The sequence below is a fragment of the Sciurus vulgaris genome, assembly GCF_902686455.1.
Source record: "Sciurus vulgaris genome assembly, chromosome: 9".
Lineage (NCBI taxonomy): Eukaryota > Metazoa > Chordata > Mammalia > Rodentia > Sciuridae > Sciurus > Sciurus vulgaris.
In genome coordinates this window covers 78,374,734-78,391,136 of record NC_136469.1, presented here as the reverse complement: position 1 = coordinate 78,391,136, position 16,403 = coordinate 78,374,734, and the positions used below count along the sequence as shown (strand labels likewise).

Sequence of the window (16,403 nt, the reverse complement as noted above, 5' to 3'; positions counted from 1 at the left end):
AATAGTTATCTCAAGATATCTGCTTTTCCTCTCTGAATCTCAGCTTCTAAATCTGTGAAATGGGAATGATAATGTTTCAAAAGCTATAAGAGGAATTGACCAAAGTTCTTCAAAATCTGTAAAGCACTGTGCCATAAAATCTGTTGATTATTCTCTTCCTTTGATAATACTCAGAGTCATCAGCAGGATGGCAGACCCTATAACATAAAATCCTGGGCAATCACCTCAACCTGCTGCACCTTGGGAATGATTTGGATAGAGAGGAAAAGATAACTATTTTCTTGGGTACTCTTCACACAGTAATATAAAGAAATCAAAGGAAGAGATGGGAATAGCTACAATGACAATCTGGATTTACATGAATATTGTAGGACAAAAAAGGTTTGGGAATAATTTTGGAAATAAAAAAGTCCCTCCCACTTGTTACCGTATTCATCTGCAAAGTCAGAAATAAGGAAGCCCTTTACTAGTGATGAAACTTCTCTAAACAATAACAATATTTTATGGCATGTAGGTATAACCTGCCTTGCATTTGAGATATACCTTCAAATGTATTAGAGGTAGATAATTTATGGTACTACTTTATGATTTTCAAAGTATTTCATATCAGTAATTTCAATCAGTGACACTTTTGCAGTGCTATCTTCTTTGTTTACTGGGTATATGTAAGGCATACAATCTGATATTTTGATATGCATAGTGAAATTGTTACTGCTGTCAAGCAAGTTAGCATATCTATCATCTCACAGTTACCCTTGTGTGTGTGTGTGCGTGTGTGTGTGTGTGTGAGCAAGCGCGCATGAGCGCATGTGTGCACAGCAAGAGTACCTAAAATCTACTGTCTTGGCAAAAATCCCAAATACAACACTGCAATATTAACCATACTTTTTATATCATACATTAGAGCCCTAGACTTGTTCACCCTACATATCTGCAACTTTGCATTCTTTGACCTTCATCTCCTCATTTTCTATTGATCTCAGCAACCCCTGATAACCATTAACCTATTAAAAAGTAAGACACATATGGAAAAAAGTGGTAAATTGTTTTTATCATCTGCAAGACTGGTTAAATAATTTTAGATACAAACTGTTTTCCAATAAATAATATTTCTTAATTCCCTGCTCCATGGTGTGTGTGTGTGTGTGTGTGGGTGTGTGTGTGTGTGTGTGTGTGTGTGTGTGTGTTTGCCTGCAGATAGGATAAAATAATTCCCTACAGTTTTTCCATGTAAAGTGCCTTGGTAAAATATTATTGTTTATTATCCATCAACTCTGCTAAGTGAGAGCATATTTCTTAGTCATTGTAACCCACAGCAATTCCAAATCAAAGATGCAAATCCCAGGTAAGATGAGAAAAGTTCTTGCATTTATCTAAGAAGTAATCACACATAAGGGAAGCCCACGCAATGTGAAGAGAGGAGCTGCATTAACTAGGAACCTCAGAGGGTCCGCCCAGCTGCTTGGACATACAAACCTGGCACTGAGCAAGTGGACTCTTAAAAATCACAGTAGGCATCAGGAGCACTCACCCAGCCATCTGACTCACCCACAGCATCTGGGCATGAGAAAATTTTATTTCCCAAATCCCTCTTCCCTGCCCCCATCGTCCCCAGTCACACATACAAACAATCTGGACAGTCCATAAGGTAGTGGATAATTTTAAGGGTTTCCCCAGGGCCTGGCTGGAAGCTTTCCAATCATTTCTTTCTGGCCTGTGAAATCAGATGCACTATTTCTTTATACATGAGAAAAAATGAAATCAGTTTCTATTTGCAGAGTGAAATGGAAAAAATGAAAGTCACACACAGCTATGTCACAGATTCTTAGAAAGGAACTCCCTAAGCTAGAAGAGGAAAGAGGCAAAAGGAAAAGGAAGGTCAATTTGTTAACCCCTGAGAAGCACCCCATGTGCTTGGGCTCACATATACAAGCTCACTAAGGTTTTGGAGCAAAGCTCATAAATAAAATCAGCAAGATTTCTGGATTCGTTTTTAACTACTGGTCATGATGTGTATGATCATCATGGCTGTTCTGGGAGCAAATCACTGCATGTCTATCTGTGTTTGTCTGTGGGTGTCTTCTTGTGTGTCTGATCTCTCCCACACCACCCCACTATCTCCTAACACACAGCCCACATTTTAACATGTATGAAATTTGGCTAGAATAAACATCAAGAACCAGTCCACTGGGGACAAAAGTAACTTGGAGGGGTTGGATTTCACAAAAGGTCTACCTGGGCCTATGGGAAACCCTGAATCAAAGAATGCATTAGGTTAAGATTGGAGGAAGGATGGATTGTATAAAGGAAAGAGAGGTGGGAGGGGTGGGGGAAGGAAAAATAAGATTGAGACAAATATCATTTCCCTATGTACATGTATGATTCACAAATGGTATGACTCCACTTCATGTACAACCAGAGAAATGAGTTTTACCCCATTTGTGTATAATCAATTAAAATAAATAAACTATTATAAAAAAGAATGAATCAGGAAAGAAGGAAGTTGACAATGACAAGAAACAATTTTGTGAGATAAAATGGACTTACAAAATAAGTCATCTTCTCACACCCCGGTTTTGCAAGCCACAATACTCCATTCCCATCCTAAGGACATCAGGTTATTCCTTTGGTATCCATAGTTGTCCTCTGGGGAAAATTATGTGATGCAAGCCCCTAAACCAAGCCAGTCCCTGGACCATGTTGGTGGCAGGTGCTCTGTGTGTGTCCATTGCCCCTGCCACACAACTGTTCAGGGCTCCCCTGCATGAGTTCTGATCTCTGAAAGGGCCCCACAGCAGGCTTGTGTGGGTCCAGCTCTTTTTTTCTGGTACATGATAGCTAGGCTCAGGAGACAGAAAAAGGAAGGATTTCAAACCACACTCATATTATCTTTCTGCAGTCTACAATCCTAAACGTTCAGACCTTCCATCTGGGTCTGGCCAGGTAGCCTCTCCTTACCATTTACCCTCTGTCACTAACCTCTCCCCTCCCCCACATTGACAGAATTTTATTCATAAACCTAGTTTAAGTTGAGTTCTCAGACAGTGCCTTAATCCCTATATAAATCTCTGGATACAAATTCAAGGGGTTGTCACACAGAGAACATAGGCAAATCTCAGCTCTGACCCAGTGAGGTGGGCTCCCTTTACATACATGTACTATACACACCTAGGAAATGTTATTAACACCATCAGGTAACCCATTTCTCCTACTAACTAACCCTGAAGGTTGTTCTCATTCCCTGTATAGGAACTGGCTGGAGGAGTTGAGTGTATTATCATTCCTTATAGGAAACAGCATCACACAGATATAAAAGGATATGTGTTAAAGCATTTTGAATTCTTAGTAGAAAGGTTTACTAAAGTTCCAGTAACTGGGTATTAAATCCATCAGATTTTTTAAAATGTTGTTTCCTTTCTCTATACTTTCCCAACCCCCACCACAATGCTATTACAAAGAGCCTGCACAATTCTAGATAATTATTAGTATTGAATTTTTAAAATTAGAACCATGAGATATTAAAGGACTAGCTTAGTAAGCAAATTATTATTGCCACTATGAACAATTACATTGCCAGCACTGAGCTAACTGCAATATATACACTACCTTACTGCCTCTATTTCAACACCTACTTTACAAGGAGGAAATTAAAGCTCTGAGACACCTATGACCAATACAGATCGACAAAGCTAAATAGGAGGACTCTCATCTGAACCTCTTACAAGCCTGCACAGTGACGGTCACCGTGAGAACCCACTTCTAAAAGGAGGACGGCAGATTAAGGTTGTCAGCCTTCCCCACCTTTCCATGGACTCCTTGAGGCTGGCTAACCTTACCCTGTTATGTGTCTTCCATTCAACTCTCCCAGGCAGGATGCACTGGGTACAGTACAATATACCAGACACCATGAAAACTCAAAAAGAAATCAAGGATTTTCTCTAAAAGAATTTAGACTCTGCTGCCCAAGACAAAAATTTGAACTCCAAAGACCAATGAGAACCCATTCAAGTCTGCAGCCTTCTTAAGAAATCTAAATTCTTGTCAGATTAATTCCTACCATAGCCCTTCATACTCATATTCCAAATAACATCATCCTAGAAAAAATTTCCATAAAATGAAACCATAGAACCTTAAGAATGCCTGAAATTCAGGCTGTCAGCACAGTTTCTGAGGACATCAAGACACAAAGAAAATGGAGAGGCTTATTTGATGATGTCAGCATTGGATTCAGAAGGCCAGAGCTCTACCTTAAATTCTGACTGCTCCATCTTTCCTACTTTACCATTCGTACCCCTCTTGACAGGTCTTTTGCCAGCAGGATCCTGCATGCCTAGGATGTTGATATACACCTTAGGTTTCTGTTCTCTTCATTACAGTATTGGTAATGGCAATTCACATTTGCATAATGCTTGACATTTTATAAAAGACTTTCACATTTATTACCACACTAGTGCCTACATCATTTCTGCAAGTGAAGCAAATCGAATATTGATACTTTCATTTTAGAGCTATGAAAATTGACACTAGACAAGGGCAGGAGATTTCCTCCAATATCATACAGTCAGTGAGGAGATGAGTCAGACCTGGAATACAGATCTTAGGACCCCTGCTGCAATTCCTTGCAAATCATAACCCTGCCACTCAGTCAGTTATCTGTTCCAAGTGTCTCTCTGTGGGCACCCTCACTAGACTTCCAGTCAAGTTCAAATAATCTCCATGAAAGTAAATTTCCATGCTTCCAGACACCCAGCAGAGTTTCTGGGGAAGTAGGACATCATTATCTCCTCTTTCCTGCTGGAAATATGATCATGAAGCCCCACTGGCTAAGAGTTCTTTGGAGTAAAGTACTTTTATTTATTTTGTGTGTGTGTGTGTGTGTGTGTGCTGAAGATTTAACCTGGGGGTACTTTACCATTGAGCCACATCTCTAGCTCCTTTTTCAATTTTTTTTTTTTATTTTGAGATAGGGTCTAAGTTGCTGAAGGGCTCACTAAGTTGCTGAGGCTGCCCTCAAACTTCTGATTCTCCTGCCTCAGCTTCTCAAGTGACTGGGATTACAGGTTTGTGCCATCATGCCCATCTTGGAGTAAATTACTTTTAAAGTAATCTGATCTGACTTTGGACCAGAATTATTCACCAACAGCATGGAACATTAGTCTGATAAATAAAATCTTGACTTATGGCACAAATTTTCATCATTTGATCTATATTGAAGATACATGTCTGGGAACCAACTGAAAAAAATACTTTGTATTTAATTATATTGCAATCTATGGTTGAATTTAAGTGGCATTTGTGGCACATTTTTCAAGTACTGCTTCTGCCACAGTTGTATGTAAAAGTGTATTATCATCATTTGTACAACTGAAGCCTAAGTTAGCTGCAATATACATCCAATAGATCACAATACACATTCCAAGGGGGCAAGTCACTAAAGAATGTGGCTGTCATGCTTCCATGAAAAAAAAATGTATCCAGAAAATAAATATATCCAGAAATAAATTGGTACCCAGATCTGCTAAAACAGCATATGGGATATTTTCAAAATTAATAAGCATTGATCGAACATCTATATTTTGCTTAGCACTGTGATGGATTCAGAAACGTGTAAGGTATGTTCTAAAACAGTCAAAGAAGAAGGGTAACTCAGACTGTGGGGATCAAAGTGAAACTTTATTATTATTACCACTGTACATATTATTTGTCAATTACTATATGCAAGACACCATGCTAAGTAATTTATTTGAATTATTTTTTAATCATCATCATAACTCAATTCTTAACAAAAAAAAAAAAAAGCAGAAAACACAGGTACACAGAAGTAACTTATTTAATTAAGTTCACTATTTTAGTCAGAAATTTTGCTTCTGTGATCAAGACCTGACAAGAACAATTTTAAGGAGGAAAAGTTTATTTGGGGAATTATGGTTTCAGAGTTCTCAGCCCATAAATGACCAGCTCCATTTGTTGGCCAATGTGAGGCAGAACATCATGCATGGTGGAAGGGTGTGGCAGAGGGAAGCAGCTGGGAATATGGCACCAGGAAGGAAACAGAGAGAGAGCTCTGCTCAACCGGACAAAATATACACCCCAAAGGCAGGCCCCAGGGACCCACCTCCTCCAGCCATACCCTACCCACCTTTGGTGGCTACCCAGTTAATCTGATCAGGGATTAATGTACTGATTAGATTAAGGTTCTCATAACCCAATCATTTCACCTCTAAATTTTATTATATTGTCTCACATGAGCTTTTGGGGGACCCCTAATTTCTAAACCATAACAGCCACATTGCTGAAAAGTAAGTGAGTCACATGATTCCCCAGCCTGTATGCTCTGAGTCTGCTATATTTGGGAAAGCCTTCATGGGGGCTGCCTCTTTGCTGTGACCCTGAAGGTTAGGCAGGATTCACTTAGGAAAAGTGGAAAGAATGGCACAGGTCATATTTAAGGAATGACAAATAGTATAAGCAAGAGAACAAGAGCCAGAATTTGTATTTGACCTGTGAGGATCCCTTTAAAAGAAATGGCAGGAAGCATAACTGTTAGACTGAGGATGTGGCTCAGTGAAAGAGTGCTTGTCTAGCATGCATGAGGTCCTGGAGTCCAACCCCAGAACCACCAAAAAAAAAAAAAGAAAAGAAAAAGAAAGAAAGAAAGTATAATTGGCTAGGCTAAGCAAACTACCTTAGAAATCATCTAGGAAAATTTAGAGACTTGAGTCTTTGAAAACAGAAAGTCATGTAGCCCTTTATGAATGAAAGTGAGGATGAAAAGGCATTGAAGTCTTCTAGCAGAATATTTAACGGGAGTGGAGAGAATGGAGACCTAAGGCAAGTAAAGCAACTTGTGGTTGTCAAATCTTCTATAGACCCTACTGCTCTTTGGTTATAGTAGATACTCCAAAAATATTTGTTAGATCAGTGAATGAAGAATTGAATGTTTAAAAAAAAAAAGGAAAGATTTAAATTCAAGAAAGAATCTGCAGGAATCACTGACAGATTGACCATGAAAGGAAAAGAAGAGAGAAATAAATAAAGCAGCAAAGTGCTATTCTAGGTGAAAATAAAAAGATGGCTCTTTTGGCTGCCCATGCAATTGGAAAGCAAACATGTGTTTCAGGTAGGGCAGACACAATGATGAGGGCTCCATTTTGGTTTGAAAATGTAGAGTATGGAGGGAACAGTTGATAAATTATTGATATTTGGAGAAACAGGATTATACTATGTTTAAGACTCTCCTAAGGTGGAAAGCACAGTCCTTACTCATCACAATTCAGATAAACAAGAAGTTGTCATTTTACTTATGTACCTCAAAGGACAACTCCATGTAGGTAGAGCTTTCCTGGTATAAATGTTAAGACTGGACTATTGTAATTTATCATAGATGTACAAAGTTAAAAAAAAAATCATAATATACAAGAGCACAATTATAAGCTGAAAAGAACTGAGCAAAAGGAAATACATCAAAGAGTCAAGCTCCTATCCTTGATCCCTATGACATGCTGCTAGCACTGGCCATTTGACAGATATGAAACATTAGCCTTTCCTCAGCAAAATACAGAAAGAAAAACCATGTTACAGTTTCTCAGCAAGAAGCCATTAGACCAATGCAGTCATAATGGGACCAAATATTCTATAAATAAATGCCTGCATTTAGGATCACATGCAGAGTTTAAAAGCAGCTAACACAAAAGGTAAGTAGAGTCGACTCCGTGTATACAATAGCTCAGACATACTACAGCAGTCCAATTGGTCCCCAAATAAAAACTGGATTTACAAGACAAACCCAGTGGCCATTAGCTTAAAATTCTAATGACCCTTATAGAAAGCCCATCTGTGGCAAAAGGAGCAATTATTTTCAAAGTAAACTTCTCTCCTAGAAGATCCTTCACCAACATCCAGTCACAGAAGCTACAGCCATGCTTGTCCAAGTCATTTGCTTTCAAAATAGCCTGACCACATCATTCATTCTCCAGATGCTTGAAGTCCAGCAAAATGACCAAGTGATGAGGGATAAGGTTATACCAGATTTCTCACTTCTCCCCCCCCCCCCTCTCTCTCTCTCTCTCTCTCTCTCTCTCTGATTCTTCATGGTGCTGGAGATCAAACCTAGGGTTTCACATATGGCAGGCAAACACTCAACAACTGAGCCACATCCCCAGCCCACAAGATCCTTTTAACAGGTAAAGGAGCTCTATTATTCATTATAAAAATAATAAAAAATAATAAATACATAAATAAAATCTCTAACTTAGAGAGAAAGAGGGGCAGGGGTACTGCTTGAAAGTACAACTTCTTCAAAGAGAGAAGGAATAGAGTCAACCAAAATATGAAACTGGAGAGATTCATCAGATGTAGCCCTGGGAGTTTATCCAAGCAGTGAGGCACATCTGAAATCAGTGGATGCTAAGAGAGAAATAAATGGAAATTCAGGCACATTGTTTAAAACAAAAAATCATGTCATAAAATATGCTCCAGCAACATGCCAAAACTTTTAAGCAAATGCTCTCCAATTTAAAGGCAAGATATCTGTCAAATGTTGTTTGTTAAGTTAGTTGTTTGAAACCCTGAAAACATTTTCTCCCAAAGGGAATAATATTTTTCATGGAGACTGGCTTCCCAAGACCACAGACTATCTTAATGTATAGTGTAATAATGCATAAATATAGTGCTGGGATAATGGGGCAATATAAATTGCTTTGTAAAAATAGAATCTTATTATCCTCTATAGCAGTGCTTTTCAAATTGTGGGTTACAATCCATGAAATCAATTTAGTGGGTCTTTACCAGTTTATTTTTTAATGGAATGGAAGAAGTGAAATGGAAAGGAAAGAAAAGAATTGCAAAGATCAAAGTACATCCCACATTATGGGGAAAAGTATTATTCTTGTAACTTAATTTCAGTGTTATTGGTATAAATAGCTAAGTGCATACAGGATTGCAATGCAAAATATATTTCTTACTGTGGGTCACAGTCAAAACAGTTTGAGTCTCTTAGCAAGGTTTTCATGGGGTGCCTAGGACAAAGACAGCATTTAATAAAACCTGTTGAATACACGAATGATTGAATGAGTTGGTGAACACATAAGAATGAGTAAGTAGGATGCTAGGAATGCACCTCTCAATCACAGCCCTGATGCTTATAACAGGAAGTTTGTTCACTCTAGCATTTTTGTACTAGTGAGGCAGTGGGAACAGACAGTTGGCCCAACTATAATTCATCGGTGACCCCCAGGTCTGCGACGAGGTCTCTGGCAAAGTAGATAGAGGCTACTAAGAGGAAGGATGTGAATAAAGGTTCCACAAGTGAGTGGGAGAGGGCTCTAGGAAGTGGGTTCAGGGGAGAGGAGGGACAAGGTCAGATAGAATTGCCTGGTGTTTTAAACAAAAATACAGGGCACCCAGTTAATTCTGAATTTCAGATGAACAACAAACAGTTTAATGGCAAAGAAAATTGTGAAATTTCAGGTTATAAGATAATTTGACCCAACAGACATTTATGTAAATGTCTATGTGCAAAACACCACGTGCAAAATACTAGATTAGGTATTGTCTGGGAAGGAAAAATGCTTTCTAACATTGAAGAGGTCACAGACATGCAATAGTCTCAAAAATCAACATGTATTGAACCTTAAGTACTTTTGAGGCAACAACTGGGGTAAGCAAATGGGCACCATGTTCAGAAGGACGATTTGGGTAATCACACAAAAGATGGAGTAGATGAGACCAACATCAGAAGCCAGGAAATAAGGTTAAGTCCATGAAGATAGCTGGCAAAGTCCTGCAGTGAATAGTCTGGGATTTACTTTCCAGATTAGACCCTAGTAGATGAGTGACACTGGACAATTCATGTAATCACTCTGAGCCTTGGCTTCCTCATTTATAAAACATGAATGACAATACTACTTACCTGATAGCACTACAGGGCAATACAACAAGACAACACACAGGAAATGTTCTCTAAATGGATGCCATCTCTAACAGGCAATGACTTTGCCTGTTTGAACTTGAATCTTTCCCTCAAAAACAACTTCAAGTACAATCAGCCTTTGATTGATTATCTCTGGGAACAAGGTCACCATGTCATCCCAGGGTAACAGGACAATGAGAGAATGGGGGTTTATCTTTTCTTCTTCAAAAAAGAGGATATCTAGGAATGAAGATAGACAACAAAGGACAAAACAAAAAACTCCAATGTACAAAGTAACCAAAGTTGGAGAAGGTGGGTGAACTGTGGGATAAAACAAGCTTGGGTTTGCATCCTGGCTTTAGCACGAACTACTAGAGTGACCTTAAGCAAGTTACTTCAACTTCAATAAGCCTAAGTTCCTCCTCTGGGACACATGTCTACCAACACCTTTATCATGATATTAGTGGGAGGATAGCTGAGATTATATCTATTTTGCCTTTAGAACAATGCCTGGCCCAAAGTAGGTGACAACCAAGTTATTAAGTATTATGTATAGATTAAAATAAAACTATACTTGCAGTTAGGAAGCAATACTGGTGAAGATAGAAAACAGAATGTACAGTGTGCAAGAGATTTAACAATACTAGAGACCACATCCATGAAGAGTGGCATGAATTTGAACACCCTATCCCATCCCTTGCCCCGCCCCCTAAGCTATTGACCTACTTTTTTTTTTTTTTTTTTTTTTTTTTGAGATTAGGGTCTCCCTAAATTGCTGAGGCTAGTCTAGCACTTATGATCTTCCTGCCTTAGTCTCCCAAGTAGCTGGGATTTTAGGTAAACATCCTTTTGTATAGAGCCTTATGTGTTTATCTGTTGAATATGACTCCTTAAAGGTGCCCCACCAGGTTAGATGACAAAGGATGACCAGGATTTAAAATGCAGGTTTGTGGACTGGAATTAAAGACTCTGGAAGAAGAAAAAGCAACAGCCTCTAAATGTATTATTCTCCAGCCATTTCCTGTTCTGGAGCTCAGACCCCAACACTGACTATCAGTAAGACATGATGCAAAGCAAGACAGGCTGGAAGTGAAGGTAGGGTCACAATACATTAAAGCTCAGGAAAGAAAGAATGGATGCCAGGACCAGACATCCATCAGGCAAGCTCACAAGGATGTGCTAGATCTGAAAACATCTGTCTATACACTTCCTACCTTTCTAGACATCAGAATACAGAGCAAGCTCACTCTTTCTGTAGGTTCTCTGTCTTGGCATGGCATGAACATTATTCCAAAAACCCTGTGTTCTGGGTGATACCAGAGCTCTGGAGAAAATTTACTATCCTTTGCTTTGTTCTGGAAATTTTTAAGTTGTTCTAAGACTTGGTTTGCAAACTTACATTCTTTACTAAGAAATAAAGAAAAGGGAACAAAATGATCATCAAGGCATTGTGTATTTCCAATGCACACCCTCTGACCTTGGGCTCTGAAGACAATACAGGTAGGCACATACTGGAGCATGCTTTAGTCCATGTGTTAACCATAACCAGGTATCCCTTCTCCCTTGTCAGAAAACTCCAAACACACAAGAGGTCCTCAATTTAGACATAATCACCCATGAAGACTAGACAAAGGCATGAATTTGGCGAAATATAGTTTATAGGAAACCATTGGTGAAATAGACCAGAGGTTGGCAAATGGTGGCCCCCAGCTCAAATACAACTTGTCTCTTTTTGTATGGCCTATAACTAAAATGCGTTTTACAGATGGACTCTGCAATTAATGTGCTGACTTTGAAGCCCCAGTAAGTAAAATGTTATCTCTCCCAAAGTTCATTCTTTTTAATTATTAAACTTGTATTACAAAACCCCTCAATCTGTTATTATTACATTTTATATTTTGCCAATAAAAATTTTTGTGGAGAAAATATTGGTGTATTTGGTAGAAATAAAAAACTGCCTAGATTTTTCTCAATGTCCTAGCACTCTCACTTTTCAGAAATGAATACTCAGGAAGGTTTAAGAATATCTTTCTTACAAATTTCTCTCCCTCCCAGATATAAGGAGCTGGGTGATAGCCTCTGCATAGAATCACAAGAGTATGCTGGGAGCTCCTGCCTGAGCAGCAAGCATCCCTAAGGCACATGTCTGACTTAGTTCTTCATCTCTTTGAGCACTGATATTCCACAAAGGCAAGAAACAAATGATCACATAACCTCTCCAGTAACACTGATTAAATATGGATACCTGAGTTGAGTGTTTTAGGTCAGTTTAGCCGATGCTGAATCAACCATTTGTAGAAAGAAAGAACTGATGCTACAAGTAGCTCCTGCCTCTAGACAGTTGGAAAATAACACAAATAACACATATGAGGAGTTACCAAAGACTGAGGGAATTCCCTTCACCTGGAACTCTTCAAGGACAAAATACCCACTTTTAAAAAAATTGTCTAAACATGTCTTTGGATAGTTTGGAGGCCACCCCTCCCCCAGGATAATTGGGAACCAATCATTCTAAAAAATCAAGTTTGGGTATCTATTGGCTAGAGAATAAAACAGGTACAAATATACAACAAAAAAACAGTGCACACAACAAAATCCCTTGTTGTGGGTTTTGGTAAATTTAAGAACAAAAATCTAAATACACCTGAAGAAAAATTCAGTAAGAAAAGCAATTTCACAAGGGAATCTCAGATCTCCAGAATGATCCCCAAATGTTGCCTAACACTTCCTTCATGGAGAAGCAAATGGGCTTCTCATGTTGCATGCAAAAGGAGACTGCTATTTTTTCACAGCAGGTGTGGAAAACTTCACTTTTCTGGGCTCTTCATTATTTTTTAGATTTCAGGCTACCAACTACCCAGGCATCTTGACCTGGTATTTCCCTCTCCACTCTTGCTTTCCCAGTTATCCCTTGTCATTTTACCTTGTGGTTTCCCTGCTTAAAAATCATTTTGTCACATTGCAGAGACATTGGACAATTTGAACTCCCAAATCAAAGGAATGCTTCCATATGATCTCAGAAGGTAAGAACACCTGCAGTTGCCAAAGGTAAGAAGAGACCTGGGGATGATAATACCGAGTTTGGAATCTGAAAAGGCGGCTTGCTGAAGGACAAACTCCCGCATCCTCAGAGAAGAGACCAAGTTCTATTTCTTCCTGACCAGTCAGGAAACTGCTGACAGGGAGGGTTGAGGAGGCTGTAGAATAGCTGGAAGGCTGGCAGGGAAAGTTGTGAGGCCCTGAGCCTGAGTGAGGAGTGCAGGGCACACAGAGACTGCAGCACTGGTTAACCTGACCAGAGACACAAGCCCTGGTCCAGGCCTACTTGTCACACAATCAGTAAGGGACAGTGGGACAGAGACAAAGAACACTGTTCTGATTGTAGAGGTTAGGGGTCACAGCATGAAGCTCTCCCCACTGAGTAGCCAATATGGGTCTCATAGGAAACAGTTGATGCCACCATCCCCCCAACCCCCAGAAGAACCAACAAGCACATCAGCCTTCTCATAACCGACTACTTGCAGAGATGCTTACAGCAGCATCCTTGCCACTACAGGCAGGTGTGAGTAATTAGACATACCTGCCTTCAGAATTTCGATGAGTTTCACCTGATTTTGCAAATCCTATTTTAACCTTCCTTACCCCTGGTGTATCTCACTCATAAAAGAAATGAGTTGACTTACATGGAGTTTGCTTTCCACTCTGGAGGTTGGGGGAGGGGAGTGGTTGGAGGCAGAAACCTTTTGACCGAAAGATATTTCTAATAATATTTTCTCAGTCTAAAAGCTATAAACAAAGTAGGTAGCAAAGAGGAACTGCAGAAGACTGCTCATTTTCAGATATCTCTGGCATTACAGGTATATTTCTGGCATTACAGGTAAAGAGCAACTCAAAACTCATCCAGACTGACAGGAAACATGTTCACCTGTCAACTTAGGGAAGGAAAAAAAAAGATGCACCGAGGGCCAGGGAGGCATGAATTCAGGCTCCAGGGCTTCTGGTCTCCTCCTTGCCATCATCTCCCTGCCCCGCCCCAGAAGTCCAGGTGGCAATCAGGCAAGTGAGACTACACTTGTCAACTCGTGGGGTCCCCAGGGCCCAGTCAGGGGCCGCTCACCACCGCAGATGGCCATCCTGAGGAGACACACCCTCCACCTACCTCAAACATGGGAGAGGCGCCTTTGCTCGGCAGTGTGCAGCCCAGGAGCTCGGCGAGAAACTTTGCCATATACAAGCAGTGAGGCAGGGTCTCTCTCTCCCAACACGCTGGTTCTGTTCTTTCCCTGCGCCAGAGCCCTAGAGGCGAGGTCTTGCCTGAAGCTCGCCGACCGGCCCGGGCGGTGGCTCGGGGGCTGCCGGGCGACAGCAGGCGGCTGGGGTCCTGGCGTGCGGAGCACGAAGGTTGCGCCTGCTGCCAGCCCCCGGCAGTGTAGGGGCGCCAGGTGCGCGCAGCCGGGTCCGCGGCCACAGCCTCCGCGCAGCCGGAGCCCGGGCGCCGCGCTCTGCGCTAGCCTTTCCCGCTGAATGTCACTATTACCATAGTAAAGGGAAGGGCCCTGCCGAGGGGGTGGCGGGAGGGCCAACGGCGTCGCAGAACGCGCGGCGGCGCACGGGCAAGGGCAGCCGGCGGGCACAGCGCGGTGGCGCAGGGACTGGCCCGGCCCACCCCCACAGGCAGGGATGCTCTGGCGACACCGCTGACCGGAGCAGATGCCTGAAGCTCCGCGGGAGAGTGGGAAGCGAAGGCCGGGTAGAAGTGTTCATGGGAGCCGGCCCGGATGACCCACTTCCCCAGTTTCCCCTGGTTTGCGCTAACGAAGGTGGAAAAGGCGCTGGCGCGGTGCACTGACTGACCCCCGCAAGTGACTGCTGCAAAACCGGAGCTGCCCATAGGGGCGCCCCCGCGGGCCTGCGCCAGCCCCACCCTTTCTTTGGGAAAGAGAAGAGGCTCCAATGTCTGGTGGGGAGGAACTTCCACTCCTGCTCTCACATTAACCCACACTATCAAACTGGGCCGGCTCAGGTAAGCCCCCAAAGGTGTAGTGTATGCACTAGGGCCTGGACCAGGTATGCTGCACAATCACAGGTCCCTGCCTGGCCTTGGCGGCACCAGGAGAATCAAGGATGGGCATGACTGGACGGCTGATCCAGATAGATGTGACCCTGCCGTTGAATCCACACTTGTAAGGTTTATCTTTTAACAAGGACTAGACTTAGGCGCAAGGCCTACATTACATATTCATTTTGCATCCTCACAACTGTAACATGTCAAGCATAAGAATGGCTTGTGGAGCTTGTTTAAAATGAGAAGTCCTGAGCCGAAATTCTACAATTCCACTTCAGCAGGTTGGGGCCACCTCAGGATCATAAGGGCTTTTTTTCTTTCTTTTTTTGTAGGCACCCCAGGACACTCCCATGCAAGTGGTGCCCAGGCTGTACTGTAAGAAACACTGTCCTCCTACCATGTCAAATTCAGAGGTCAGCACTTTTGAGAACTGTAAAAGCCCTAGATTCAGTGACAGGACTCTAGAGAAAGTTTTCTCAAATCATCCAATTTTATACACAAGGAACAGAACTAGAAGTCTTTATTACTCCATCAGGTCATATCATATTAGTGATACTCAGGGCATAGAGTAGGCACTCTTTGAATGCTTCTTGGACTGAATGAATTGAGGATGGGTGGTTGGATGGATAGTGATGAATAACTGGGTCCAGATCATTCCAGAATTCTAGCTGGTGCAGCACACATGCTGTGAATTTAGGGAATAAAAGGAAAAGGAAAGGCCTTCACATTAGTGTGAATATATCATCTCAGTGCTTATCCAACTTTTCCAGTCAAATATCATTTGCAATAAAGAGATTATCAAGAACATTAAGTTCATTTTAAATCTCTGATTTTATCTTTTTTATTCTAGCCTATGAAATATTCAGGTTTGTTATAAAATAAAAGACCTACCCCATGAGTGAAACTAATTCCCCAAGCATTCTATCTGTATCTTTTGATTTCTAGAACATAGCACCAGATAAGCCTCAGCAGCAAAATGGAGAAATGTTACAGCTAGTGCACCCTGGCCTATACCAAAGAGAGAAGGGAAAAGAACTAATATGTAATGAAAACCTACTAACATCCAGGCTTTGTCACAAGAGTCAACATGGACTCTGGAGGCAGCATACCTGGATTTAAATCCCACTTCTGTTACTGCTGTGGGTTGAATATGTTTGTCCCCTCCAAAATGATATTGAAATTTAATTCCTAATGGAATAGAATTGAGACCAGTATTGAGTATGTGGCATTTGAGATGTATTTCCATGAATAGGTTTATGTGCCCTTAGAAAGGACTTGATGGAGGTAGTTTGTCCCTCTTGCCCTTCTGTCCTCTGTCATGTGAAGACATGGGGTTCCCTCCTTGGAAGCACACAGCATTCTTAGAAGTAAAAGAAACCCTCACTAGAAGGCAGTGCCTTGATCTGGGACTTCCCAGCCTCCAGAACT

At 41.3% G+C, this 16,403-nt stretch overlaps 1 protein-coding gene across 1 annotated transcript in view; it reads right to left on the bottom strand.

The window, feature by feature from the left end:
• LOC306669382 (uncharacterized protein) overlaps positions 1–14,461 on the bottom strand; it is a 513,918-nt gene extending 499,457 nt beyond the window's left edge. Inside the window, exon 1 of the mRNA XM_079153357.1 lies at positions 14,070–14,461. Coding sequence (XP_079009483.1) covers positions 14,070–14,138 — 69 coding nt within the window. The 5' untranslated portion in view covers positions 14,139–14,461. The remainder of the gene's footprint in view (positions 1–14,069) is intronic.
• Positions 14,462–16,403: the final 1,942 nt, after the last annotated feature.